Below are 13,984 nucleotides of genomic sequence, written 5' to 3'. Positions count from 1 at the left end.
GCAGATTTCAGCGTTCGGAGACCTTCCCTCCCCTTCTTCACAAGACTCCTTCTCCTCCTCCTCCTTGCCTTTTACTTCTCTACACACCCCTCCCTCCCCCAACCCCTTGTCTCTGATGTATTGAGCTCTCCTGATGAAAACATGCAACAACAAAGACATGGGACTCACAAGCAGGAAAGAAATTAAATTAAAGAGGTAAGGTGGGGAAGGAAAGTGGGAAGTCATATACCTATGAAAAGAACCCACACCTCTGATCTCATGACATCCGTATGATGAGGTAACCCTGGATGTCAGTCTTATTACACACCTTTCCTTACAATCTCAACAATCACTTCTCCATCCTGTATAAGCAAGGACCATTTCCGCTCCTGTGTTCAAAACACTTCAGCCAATACAAACAGTCACGGCTTGAGCGGCTGGCATCTTTGCAGCGATTGTGGGAAGGTGTGTGCATGGGAGATGATGGTTCTTTTACATTAGGTTATGAATTCACTTCAGTTTGACCATCATTTTCTAAGGGTGGGGGCGGGTTGGAGGTTGCCCTTCCACTTCTCGCCTCATTCCCTTCTGAGAAGAAAATGTCAGCATCAAAGCTGAAGTGTCCGCTGGAACACTGAGTGGATATCCCAGACTTTAGGCTGGGACATAGGTACTTACTGCTTCTGGGCCTGATCAATCCGGTTCCTGAGGGTGGTGATCTGCAAACAATATACACGACTAGGGTTTTTAAAGGGCTCTGTCAAGTGACCTGGTTTCCCCGTGGGGAGGGAAGTGGTTTACCTGGCTGGAGGTCTGGAGACAGGTGCCTGTGATGGGGAGAAACTCTTTCTTTTCAAATGAAAACTCTCTTGAGTGAGATGTTGCTAACTAGCAGTGAATTTACAAGCTAATTTCATGTTTTACAAGGAGGCACAGATGAGGGATCCAACTGAAGGGACGGTGCTGTTGCCCTTGTTAAAATAATTAATTAGTTCACGTACAATGGAACCCAGTTATGGTGAACTCATGTATAGCCAAACTTGAGGTAAGTGACCTAGGAAGTCATAAATTGGCCATTTTGAAAGCTCAGGAGACCCTGAGAGGTGTGATCTCTTTGTGTGTGCTGTCCTCGCCCTCCCGTCAACCCAGCTGTAAATTTACCAGGTAGCTAGCAACATTGAAGTGGAAGGTGGGGTTGACCTGGACAGGTGAGAAATTGGAAACAGAAAAGTTCCAAAGCTGGAGACAAACAAGTGAGTATGCTCAGCAACAAATAACTCCAGGGCTTTCATGAGAGGGGAAGTATATTGGAGGGGTGCAGGCTGCCCTTCCCTCCACCCATCAATATCATATAAAGAGACTGCTGCACTTTGGGAATGAGAGATACTCCAACTGAGGGGTATTACTGGGCTTAGGCAATTCATGATATCTTGATAGTTAGACTCCACAGGTCCTGTTGTCTTCAGTGGGCTTTGGATCCGGCCCCAAGGATGATGGGGCATGTGCTCTCCTAGTACTTTCTGCAGGCTAATTAGTTGAGCAGCTCTGGTGCTGATTTGGGGGCAGGAAGTAGAGAATGCACAATGCAAAACCCTTTCCAGACATTTATCTAATAGACTGAAGGGTTCCCAAGGGGATAGAGAGGAAATATTAGAAAGGAAACACAGTAACCATAGAAAGAAGGGCTGGAGTGGGGGATTTCAGGTCCTTCCCAAACCATCTTCCAGACCGTGGCAATTTGTGGTGTGGTAATACTTGTGTTCCATTGCCTCTGGGGGGGGGGATTCATAATGAAGATGAGCTCATCCTCTCTTAATCATGGTGGAATTTTAGATTTGAACTAGATGCTCAGGAAAATGAAGGGCTAATACACAAAGCACCAGCTAGACCCAATGTGTGGCTGCTGTGTTGTTTAGCCTGAGTTAGCACCTCAGTCCTGACATGCAGCCTTGCTATTCCAGTCTTCCAGTGATCTTTGTGCTCTGAATATATGTCCACTACAAACTAGAATGAGTCTACAACCAACTTCTGTTCATTTCATTTTTCCTGTGTAACCCAATCAGGATCGAACCCTGGTTTCCAGAGGTGAAAGTTAACCTGCAGAGTCCCCTTCTCCCCCCACTTTTGCTCTTGGTGTAATTCAGAATTCTCCATTGCCTCTGGACTCCATGTTCTGAGCAAACTCACAGTCCAAGAACTGATGACCCAGCAAGGGTCGCATGACATTTGAAATTCCCAGTGCTTGAAACAGGAAAAGATCACATTTCAGGATGGTCTGCCATCCCGGATTTCCTGGGCCAAGTTTTCCCATGGCAAACAGAAAAAAAAGAAAGAAAGAGACTGAGACATTAGAGGCAACAGGACAACATCAAAAAGGAAAGATCTGCTGCATTCTGTACTTACGGTCGTTTAAAAATCCACTCCTTGGATTTGAGTCATTTATCGCAATTGGGTATTTTTTTCAGACCTGGCAGAGATTCAGCTTTGCCCTCCAAACTGACTCAAGGGCTTGAGACTCACCTTTCCTGCTAAACCTGTGACAGCAGGCACAGCAGTCAGTGTCTTACACAGTACCAGTAAGCAATAGGGGTACATCTACATTGCATTTTAAAACTTTCAGCACCAGGTCTCAGAGACCAGGTCTACAGACTAGGGACTCGTGCTATGGCACTAGAAACAGCAGTGTAGACAATGCAGCTCAGGCTCTGAAGCCCAGTCCCCACCACAGTCTCCACTGATCTCCAGCCTGACCTCAAACATCTACACAGCTGTTTTTAGCACAGTAGCACAAGCTCCAAGAGCCTAAGTCTGTAGGTCTGGGCTCTGAGACTCTCTGCCATGAGTTTTAAAATGCAATGAAGATGTACGCATAGAGGCCAGTGCTTAAAACCAGGCCCCCTCACTGTCATCTTGTGTGTCCAATTTTCTTCCTTTTTCTCCCCCTTGCTTTCTTTGTTATTTTATGTCTTCTTCTCTTTTTCCTTCTTACACTTTCTCTTCCCATCTTTCTCTCTCCTTTCTTTCTCAGTCTTCTCTGCCTTCCTACTCATTCTGACCTTTCTTCTTTCTGTCTTCTTTTCTACTCTCTCACTCTTTCTTTATTACACTTTTTGCCCTCTTCTCTTTTTCCTTTTGTACTTTCTATAAGCTACAGAGCTCTACAGGGAAACATGCAGTCTGGATCTTTCAGCAGTCGGTTCTACACAAAGCCAACTTAGAATAAGGTAAGTTAATTTGTGCTTCTCTGGTTTAAGGAGCAGCCTGCTTTGTCTCTCTCTGTTTTGGGGGTTCTTGTGTGTTATTCTAAATTCTAAGAAATTTAGTGTTATGTTGCAACCTTCCAGCAAGAGTATTTTTCTGTTTTTATCTAATTTCTCTGTATGTATGCCATGAACATAATTCCCACTCTATCTATGGTGCTGCTGCATTCCATTTAAACTAGTGGGATGTCATGCAGTGTCCAGAAGATTCATTCCATCTGAGCATACATGAATCATCCAACTGCAGCTGTTAAACACCCCTGTGATTTTGTGCCACTGTTCAGACTACACCCTGCTTTACAAGAATGGAAGGTGAGAGAAAAACGAAGTGAAGGGAGACACGCAAGACTCAGTCTCCTTGTCCCTCTGCCAGATGGAACTAAGTGCCAGTGCGCTGTCCACCTGCGTGCGCAAGCGCGCGAAATCTCGCCATGCAGGAGGCTCATGCATTTTAGCAGACTTCGCTGCTCCTGTCACATGGGCGAACTCTTTGTACTTACAACTTGGATAGCGCCTGCACCCTGCTACGTAGTGATGTAATCTAAGAGAGATTAAGATCATCATGTTGGTGTGGGTTGTTCTCAGTCCAAGTATTTTAAAAAAAATGAAAAAAGGAAGTGAAGAGAGAGAAAAGCAGCCAGAAATATCGATCCCAGCAGGATCTTGGTCACTGAAGTTTAGTGCAGTCGAGTATGGGCATATCCCATTATCAGACTTGAAAGGGACATGTCAGCGCTCTGATACCATGTGACACTTCAGTAAAATGCACATCTATTGAGGCACAGATTTCATCAAGGGCCTCCTAAGAGTTCACTCCACAGGGGGTCATTTCCGTCCCACTCTTTTTGTTTTAACTCTATGATGGAAATAAAAAATCCAAAATTTAAGTATGAAATTGAACATGTGATTAAGAAAGTCACTTGCTGATGGAGACAGGCAACTGAAAGAGTCTGACCAACCCCTTTTCACACCTCTCTTCCACACTACTAAACAATGGGGTTTTTCTTTTCCCATTGTGGTGCGTGTCTCATTTTCATAGATTCTGGTCTAATCAATTTCAACTTTAAGACTCAATTGCGGCCTGCTAATAGTAGCCCCATGCATGTGGTAGGTATACAGTTATGGAAAATATGATTCCAGTGTGCCATGCACGGCTCTGGCAATTTACTCTGCTGAGTAAATATTCCAAGTTGTGTGTGGAAGTAGCTTAATGACATCTCCACACATTTCCTATGGGGGTTTCACAGCTTCCTGCAGACTGGACCCAGAGGTGACTGGTGCCATCACCAACTTGCTTCTCAACCCACCTCATATTTTTGACTCTTCATCTTCTCTGCAAATTCATACTTCTCAGTTTCCAGCTGGTATAACCAATCCCACAGTTCCTTGGCCTTATCCCTATGCATTTAGGAGGGAGGAAGACAGGAGAAATATTTCACACATTTGAAATGTCACATGTTTGCTGTGGCCCTCAGGACACTAGTAGCAATTTTTAAAAAAAATTTTTTGGTGTAGCATGTACCGCTTCCCCTTCAAAACTCCTCCCCAGCTTCATGTCACTCACTATTTTTATGTTCAGATTTTATTTTCCTCAGCTTAATCCCTTTTAACATTTCAGCCTTGCACTGTTTTCCTGTATTTCCTCTATTAACACCCTTTCACAAGTTTATTTATTTACTTGGCTCTGTGTCTCTCACTAAAGAACCCCGGGGAAATGGAGAGGAAGTGGTGAGTGGGATTCCAAAGCTTGAATGAGCAATTGGCTGTGCAACTAGCATGGTAGTTTTCACCAGGCTAAGGTGGATAAGCAAAACTGACCCAGTGTAACATTAGTTAGAGATTGGCTTGGACCAGAACACTAGATCTCTCGAAGCCTCCAAACTCTGAGAAGGTTCACATCTAGATCTTTGCAGTGCAGACCCATCTCTACTATTACTGATGTTGGCAGAGGCCTGCTCTTCTTCCTTGGATTGCAATACTCCTACAATTATGACACTAACCACATTACAAACAGCCCTTTCTATTTCTGGACATCCACCATTGTTCTGCCCCGTCTCCACCAGGGTTGGCTCTTCTGTAGGGTGGCATTTCTAAAGTGGCCCCTACCCATTCCTTTTATATCCCAGGGCACACAGGTACTCCCACAGCACACTCTCTTTCTATATCCCTTCAGTGTGGGAGGCCCCAGACCACTAGAAGAAATTTCTGTGTGTCCTCATTCAGATCTGTCAGCCTTGACCTCCCTGAGAAATCATCCAATCTACCTGCAGCAAATGAAGATGGCATGTTACCTCAGCTTGTCTTCATTCAGGTGGTCAATGTTTAGTGTTTTGCGCCTCTCTGCCAGGATCTTCTTCTTCATTTCCCTAGCAGTCTGCTTCTTTCCTCTCTTCTGGTCAGCCTGCAGGAAATATATGCCCAGAACATCAGTGGATGCTGCCCTGAACAAATTCAGGATGAAGTAAGGAGATATTGTGAAAGAGCTAAGGAACCATGGACACGTACTGGAGCATTTCCAGGCAGATGCACTGGGGCCATTCTGGAGACATTAGCACATTCCCAACCACACTTATTCCACAGGAGCTGAGAACCTCTTAAAAGTTTTGCAATGGCCTTGAAACCTCAGGGAATCCCAAGCAGTTATAGGAGTTGTCATGAAAATCTAAAGGATTCCTAGCAACTGCTGGAGCAAACTTACTGAATTCCTAATGATTGGTGGAGAATTTAGGAGACTCAAGGGGGACAGAGAGGTACGCGAGTGGTGATAAAATTCAGAGAAGTGTGTTTAGTGCCTCCCTATTTCATCCATTGATCAATGCCTTTACCTTTGCCAAATAGCTGCTGTATGTGGCACCCATGGAGGTCAGAGCCTTCTTTTTCTTCAGGTCATCCTCAGCTCTTCTCTTAGCATCTTCTTCCTCTCTTCTTACCTTCTCCTCCTGCAGAATGCACCATAGAAAAACAAGTTACCAAAAGGACTTTGGCTGGGGGAGCCCACACCTACTCCACTAGCAGCAGGAGTCACTGCAGGGAATGATGTAGAAATGTATGCATCTGGGAAGGTATATACCTGCTTCCTTCCCAAGCTCTGCCCAGTTAGCCTCACCGTAATGAGGAGAATATCAGTATCTTCTCTGGTATTCCTGAGGCAGGTGGGACCTGCAGCTTCTCTCCATCTCCTTTCACAGTTCCCGAACGAGATCTGAGCCCAGGTACTTTCTTGTTATGTGTCAAGAGGAAAACAGAAAGCAGAGGCACGTACCGCAAGCCTGACCTGACGCTCCTTCTCATTCTCAGCCCGGATTCTTTGTTGTTCTGCCCTTTCGGCTCTGCGTTTCTCCTGCCCGAAACAAAGGAAGAGGCATAGAGTCATCAGTATGTGGCTTTATTCATCTCCAAAGCTTTATAAAGGACTTCAGTTTCCATATTAGGCAGTGGACCTTTCCCATTACTTTACCAAAATGTGCAGGATGAGGCGTATAGCCAGCTGAAGGACCTCAGGTGAATTCCATGACTGTAAAACACCTGGGAGGCTGAGAACAGGGATGAGTTACAATGAGTGTGGTCACGTCTGTGCAGTGTGGGACAGGCTTCCCTCAAGCCAGAATTGAACAAGTAGAATAGATTGTCCATCTACAGAGGGGACCTGAGGCTAGCAGGTGGTTTCTACACCTGTTTTCAGAATGGTTATGCCTCATCCACCACATTTAAAGTGCATTCGGACTGGACCAGTTTAAAACTGCACTGAAAACCAGTCAATGAAAAAAATGGTTTTTGTCCCAGTGTAGTTGGGGGCTAGATTGACCATATCTTGCAATCCTTGCCTTATCTAAGGTTGAAAGAGGATTATCCTTATGTATGTCTGAGTTTCAGGCCTACGGGAGACTGGTCTTCTCCCATATGTAGCTCCCACAGCTTATCCTCTGTTGTTATAACATGTATGTGTGTGAGTGCATTAAGTGCTCCTATAAGTGAGGAAATGATACCATTGCCTAGACCCAGACATTATATAGGCACTAGCTGTGGTATCAGTTTCTCATTTGTGGCAGCATCCAAGCTTCCTATTCACTGCTTAGTCAAGTCCCCTCAATCAGGCCTAAAGCAACCCATGCTATCCTAGTTATAGGCTTCACACACAGCTCTGTTAATGCACCTCTGTTCTGACCTGCAACACCCCTTGATGTTCTAGTTCTGAGTCCCACCACACACATCTGCCATTTTACCTCATCCTTGACCTGCCTAAGCCCTGCTACTCCAGTCTTAAATCCACCTCATCACTTTACCAATTCATCTCAGACTTGGCCTGCAGCAACCTCCTCCTGGATATGTCAGAGCAGAAATGATCTATGGTCCTGAACTTGGTGCTTAACTGTATATGGTGTTTTATGGTATAAACAAACACACCCCTAAGGAAGGATGAGAAGACCCAAGACTTATTTTCATTTGGGACCTAACCCAGGTTTGCATTTAGCTTTTCAGAAATGAGAGGCTAGTGCACTGACCCAAGCCTCATTAAGGCTATCACTGCAAGGTGTCCTAGACTTCCACCTTGGCACATGGGCACATTCCACTCTACACCAGCCAAAAATGCACAGCCATTATCTTGATCACATTGGGAACAACAGGCAGTCACCCTGAAGGACTCTCTTCCCCTATTCTCCTATCTCCACTTGTTGGATAGAAGAAGCAATTTGGTTTGTAAGGTTCCAGTTCAGTTTTGAGTCTCTGAGGTAATGACACACACTATCTTCCTCAAGCAGACATCACTGGGGATGGCACCATAGAGACTTACAATTCTTTCCTTCAGGGCAAGCAGTTCCTCCTCTTCCTTCTTCCTACCCTCGAAGTGATTGTCAATCAAGGCCTGCAGTTCAATCAGGTCTTTGTTCTGCCTCTTCTTTTGGATGTCCTGAAAGAGCAGTAAGGCGTTATTACAATAACAATCTAACACTGGTGCAGCTCCTTCCATCTGAGGCTCTCAGCACCCTGTACAAAGGTGGCTAAGTACTAACAGCCTCATTTTACAAATAGGGAAATTGAAACACAAGGGGCATCATTTGAAGGCCAATGAAGTCAATGGGAGCCTTTCTATTGACTCGGGTGCTGAATCAGGGCCAGAGACATTTAGTGGCTTGCCCAAATTAATAGCCAGTGGTAAAACAAGGGACAGAGCCCTGATTTCCCAGCTCCCACGTCCTCACATCAATGGACCATCCTTTTATATTTCTCTGCATGCTCCTCATTTTACCTGTATTCCTACACCAGTCAAAATGAAAAGAAGCTTCATTTACTTGTGGACAAGGTGAACACTACCGTGACCCAGAATGATCATATAACTTATCCTGATGTAATCATGTACCACTCATCATCTTTTCTTGTTGACTTACTAGAAACATATTTGGGTCCATGCTTGTTTGGTTATTTGGTGGTGCCATTCTGAGCACTATTTTTCAGAGACAGAATTGATACAACCTGCTTCAAGTGTGTGGATTCATTACAGGCACATGCATTGCTGGGAAAGCCTCCTCCAAGGGTCTTGCTTCTTTAAATCTCTTTTCTGCTTATAGGTGCATTGTTGGGGGGGGGTTGGTTTTGTTTGTTTGTTTGTTTGTTTGTTTGGGGGGGGGTTTAGGTTAAATATATTGTGTGGCCTATTAAAGGAAAAGTGTTTTTTTACCCATGAAAGCTTATGCACAAATAACTCTGTTAGTCTTTAAGGTGCCACTGGGCTCCTCGTTGTTTTTGTGCATACAGACTAACATGGCTATTCCTCTGATAAAGGACATAACCATTTCCCATGCACTATGGCAGTTTCTTGATACCATGAAAACCCTTTCCTGGCCACTCATACTCCAAAGCTAATTTTATTTCATCATTCTTGAGTCAGGGGAGCTCCCTGGAACACTAAGCAAAAAGACAGGACTAGGAAGTGATTGAAAGGGCAATTGGATTGTCCTTGAGAAATAACTGACTGATCAAGATAAAGATCACAATAAAGGTCTGCAAGGAAGGAGATCTAAAGGCTTTCTAAGCAGTTACTAATTCCATTTCCACCCTTCAGATTTCTCTTTCCAAGACGAATTAAGATATAAATACAGCTGCACAACTAAAGCAATGTGTAAGAAAGTTTTTCAGATTGGACCCCAGATTAATCTTTCAGTGAAAACAGACTCCTTTTGCCCTTGGCTACATGGCAGTGACATTTTCACAAAGGCTAGTAGCGATGCTGGGAGAGCTGGGTGTGTGTATGTGATGGGCATGTGTCAGGAATACTTACATCAAAGTCAACTTTCTCACCCTCTGGTATTTTAGGAGCAGTCAGTCTGTAGGGGATAAAAAATAGAAGGAATTGAACCTCAAAAAACCAAGAGATTAACTAATTTACCAAATGGAGCCATGCTGAGGGAGAAATGTCGATGGGGAGGTACAGCTGAAGCTATGGCTTGATTGAATACTATGCTGGAAGTAGTGCTAGGGGACAATCTGCACTGTCCCCCACAGGAGGAGGAGGAGAAATGACCCAATAGATGGTGGGAGATGACCCATCCCAAATGTTTATGGGGTTATCCCATTTTGCACAAAAAGGCACAGAATGGGACAACTCACATGTAAAGTTCCATGAGGCTGCTAACACAAAGAGAACACTGCATGACCCATCCTGGGACGCTGGCTTGGTGGAGACTCAGGGCACTGATCCACTAGAGCCAGAAGATGCCTGGGGAATCCTGGTCAATCCCTGTGGAGCCCAGGAAAACCCAGTTGTGTTATCTGCCAGCAACCCAGGAAGTATGGGTAACTCCCATGACATGCTGCCATTGGCTGCCCTGTCCTCCACATCCAGCTGTTGCAACTCATGCCCAGTGTCGGGTTTATAATAGCTCCAGTGGTTCCATGGAGCCGGGCTCATGCTCAGAAGGGGCTCCGGCCTGCTCCGCTTGCACTGCGCCCCAAGACCCCACTTGCTCCTCTCGGCCTGCCCGCTGGCTGGCCTCCGGCTCTGGGCAATCTCTGCTTCCTACCACTCACCCACGGGGGCCCCACCTGTCTCCCCGGAGCTGAGCCACCTGGGATTGGTGCAGAAGCTTGGCCAGTCTCAGCCAGGTGTGTGTAGGGGGGGAACAGTGTGGAGGGCTTGGCTGGGCCCCTCCAGGCAAGTGCGTCTTGAGGGACCCCGGCCGGGGCAGGTCCTGGCCTGCTTATCACACCACTCCCGAGGGGCTGGAGCGATTTCTGGCCCTGGGACCAGCCCTGGCTGCGCTGCCGGCTCAGCTCGGCAGTCAAAGTCACCTCCCAGCAGGGCCGGTGAGTGTGGCCAGGAGGCAGGGTTTGGGGGATTGGGTCTGTCAGGAGTATGCGGGGGTGCTGGGCTGTGAATGGGCAGGGAAGTTCTGTGTGTTGGGGCACTAGGGAGTGGGGGTTCTGTGTGGGGATTGCTGGGAAGTTGTGGTGGGGCTGTAGGCAGGGCGCTGTGCATTTGGGGGTGGGTCTAGGGGGACACTGGGCATAGTGGGCCCGGGGGGGCTCTGGCCATAGGGAGTCGGGGGGTGTTGGGCAGGGGGGGCTGTGTGGTGTGGCATCGGCCCACCCCCGAGGGGAAGGGACACCCTGGCAGCACAGGGCCGGGCAGGCCACTGTGTGTCTAGCAACTGCCGGTTTGTAAATAGTGCCCTCGCATTGGGTGGAGAAGGGCCGCTCCTGCCATGCCCCATTGCCTCTGGCTGGCTCCTTGCTCCGGGGACTGACCTCCCCACGCCATGCTCCATTGCCTCCATGGGGCCCCACAAATATGTTTGGCGCTGGGCCCACAAAAGGTTAATCCAGCCCTGCTCATGCCCCCTTTCATGGTTTAAAGAACGATGGAAAGGATTTAATACTGAACCCCGCAGCATTCATTGTCTGTGGCAAATAGCCATCCCCTGTCAGACATTCTCTTTTACCTGCACATGTTGTTGCAAAGGTGGCCGCAGAGCAGGCAGAGAAAGGTGGGCAGAGCAAACTGCACATTTGCCTTTCCCCTCTTGGTACCCTCTCTTCCCATTTGTGTGCAGCCCAGGAGAAATGAGCAGATAATATGAGCTCAGCTTCACCCAACGTGAGGTGCTACAGGGGATGGAGTAGGAGCACTTGGCTGTGGAGACCTGATGTCTGCGCCAGTCCTCACTGTAATAAAGATGTATGAGCTAGTGTGGGACTGGTCTCTATTTCATGGCCTGTAGCTAGTCTTACAGTAGCTTCTGACAGAGGGAGGCAGTCTAGGTAAGAGTCAAGAAATGCTGGATGTTGCATGAATGGTGGGGAGGAGAGGGTTGCGCATAGGTAGTGGGAGACATTTCTCTGGTAGGAGGTCTATGATTGTCATCACATTTATACCAGTATTTTAAAAAGCAACCATTAATGCACACTTACTTCGGCCTGGGCTTTTCCTCTGTGTTTGGAAACATGGACAGAAAACAGGAAGAGAGGGGAGAAAAGAGAGAGAACAGTTAGAACAAGAAAAACACCAGCTGTGGTTTGTTAAAGCAGGGAAACTGAAGGGAAATCCAGGTTTAGGAGGAACACCCCTGAGGAACTGGTTATGCCTCATACACATCCAAAAGAGACCCTCTCCTTTGGTGTGAGTGAAGAGCAGACTGATTTGACCTCAAATCAGAACTCTACAGAAAAGGAAAGGAAACAAGAGATTGTTTAAAAGACCTAACATAGCATCTGGAAGTGAATGGTTTCATTTATGAGATGAGTGCTAGTTCTTACACCCCCTGGAGACCAAAGCTATAGGGAGGATGACAGAGCTGGAGAGTAAAAAAGAATATTCCCCCTCCTAGTGTCAGTTTCTCATCTCTTTTACGCTGGTGGATATTCTCAGCAACTCCACTAAAGTCAATGGAGTCATTTTGGGTTTACACTGGTGTAAATGAGAACTAAACTTGGCTCCAGATCTACTGAAATGTTGCATACATAGTTCAGAAGGGGAACAGCTTTATGGTAAATCATCTCCAGCCGCATACACTGCCAGACATCCCTGCATGGCATCTATGTTTCCCAAAGTCTCCATGTTCTCTCTTTCTCTCCTTCATACACAGCAGTGCCCCTCAAACCCAACCTGGAAAGATCATCCTGCATAATTCCCCGGTTGATGTACTGATGGATAGTCTAAGCAAAATTCCCATGACTGTTAATGAGAGTGACGCTTGTGTCTCCAGGAGAGGACAGACCCCTCAATATGCAATGTAAACCATCTCCAAGATCGTCAGTCCTGGGCTTTTCATAATGAGAGACATTCTACTGCACCAAACAGCCATTTACTGTTTTGGTGATATGATGTTTTGCACACACTTTGTGCCTGATTCTCCTCTCTCTAATGTTGGGTTTATGTCAGTGTAATGCCAGCAAATTCAATGGATTTACTCCCATAAGTGGAGGAGTATTAAGCCCATACATTCTATCCTAATGTTGTCTCTTACGGACCCAGGTTGATTTTCATAGCCATATGCTGAGTTTGAACTTTTAGGAATTCATCTGAATTCTGCATACAATGCTCTTGTATTGTTTGCTTGGTGGGGTGGATTAGAAATAAAAAGCTCACAGCCTATTGTGGACAGGGCCAACTTTGAGGAGCTCAGCTTCCCTCAGGCATTGGTCCAAGCACCCAGTTATCCAAAAACAATATTTTTCCCCTGAAATAATTTGAGGTCAGATCATTATATTTTGAGGCATTTCAAAGGATGACTTTTTTTTTTTTTTTTTAAATGGAGCACCTGTACTCTGGGAATCTTACTCTGGCCACCTTCACCACCACAGTGTGTTCAAGCAGGCCACTGCCAGGCATACTATTTCCATATTTACAAGTCCCAGTCAGCTCTTTCTTCTGGGGAGAAAGGCAGCAGTTTTGGCAGCAGCCAGTTCTGCCTTCCACGAGGCTCTTCACTCACTCACCCACCTACCCTCCCAGGGCTGCCTTCCTCTGGATTTAGCTGCTGCTAGCTCGTGGGATTGCTTCCCCCTCTAATTAGCCCTTCAATGTGGCGCCACTTGTTAATTGATCCTCTAGTTAGGGCCCAATTAACCTATATGGGTGGGGATTTGAGTGACAGGTTACTGTCAGCATGTTTTCCCCAGGAATTGAAGTTAGAGGGGGTGTTCGAATGTACAGGGGAGGTGTTGGAAAATGACTAAATTGGCAACATAGGCCCCGTCACCCTCCCGTTTTTGCAAGTGTGGGGGGTGGGGGGATGAGTGGAACAAGGGAGAATAAAATGAAAGTTGATCATAAAGCCAAAAAAAAAAAAAAACCCTCTAAAATCAGTGGTGAAAAATCCTTGAGGGAAATATCAGCTATTTGGGGTTTGGATAATTGGGGGAGCTGATTAAGGGAGTCGCGGTGAGAGGCATAACCAAGGCTGGGACTACACTCAGAGCTAGGGACGTGACCCCAGCTTGCATGCACATACTTGCATTAGCCCTCGTTGAGTTAGCTGACTCACAATAGCAATAGAGCTGAGGTAGCCTGGGCAGCAGCAAGTGGCGGTACGGGCTAGCCGTGCTGAGTATGTGCTCACGGGGTTCAGGCGGGTTTGTACTCAGCACAGCTAGCCCATGCTGCCACTCACCTCTGCTTGTGCTACCCCAGCCACACTACTGATCGATTTAGTTGAGGGTTGGTCCTGCTTTGATCAGGGGGTTGGACTAGATGACCTCCTGAGGTCCCTTCCAACCCTGATATTCTATGATTCTATGATACTGTTTCT

The 13,984-nt window shown here is 46.4% G+C and overlaps 1 protein-coding gene across 10 annotated transcripts in view; it reads right to left on the bottom strand.

The window, feature by feature from the left end:
* The window catches only part of TNNT3 (troponin T3, fast skeletal type), a 45,567-nt gene that overhangs the window by 2,554 nt on the left and 29,029 nt on the right, over nucleotides 1–13,984 (bottom strand). For 9 of the 10 annotated variants that reach the window (XM_054024903.1, XM_054024901.1, XM_054024904.1 and 6 more), the window contains 8 exons: nucleotides 11,646–11,664; nucleotides 9,517–9,562; nucleotides 8,032–8,148; nucleotides 6,502–6,579; nucleotides 6,065–6,178; nucleotides 5,531–5,640; nucleotides 4,547–4,637; nucleotides 658–698 (listed from right to left, as the gene is read on the bottom strand). In XM_054024903.1, coding sequence (XP_053880878.1) covers nucleotides 658–698; nucleotides 4,547–4,637; nucleotides 5,531–5,640; nucleotides 6,065–6,178; nucleotides 6,502–6,579; nucleotides 8,032–8,148; nucleotides 9,517–9,562; nucleotides 11,646–11,664 — 616 coding nt within the window. Of the gene's footprint in view, nucleotides 1–657; nucleotides 699–3,739; nucleotides 3,781–4,546; nucleotides 4,638–5,530; nucleotides 5,641–6,064; nucleotides 6,179–6,501; nucleotides 6,580–8,031; nucleotides 8,149–9,516; nucleotides 9,563–11,645; nucleotides 11,665–13,984 lie in introns of all 10 variants that reach the window. The other variant, XM_054024902.1, reaches the window with a different exon arrangement.

The sequence above is a fragment of the Malaclemys terrapin genome, chromosome 4 (assembly GCF_027887155.1).
Source record: "Malaclemys terrapin pileata isolate rMalTer1 chromosome 4, rMalTer1.hap1, whole genome shotgun sequence".
NCBI lineage: Eukaryota > Metazoa > Chordata > Testudines > Emydidae > Malaclemys > Malaclemys terrapin.
This window is presented reverse-complemented; position numbering and strand designations above follow the sequence as displayed.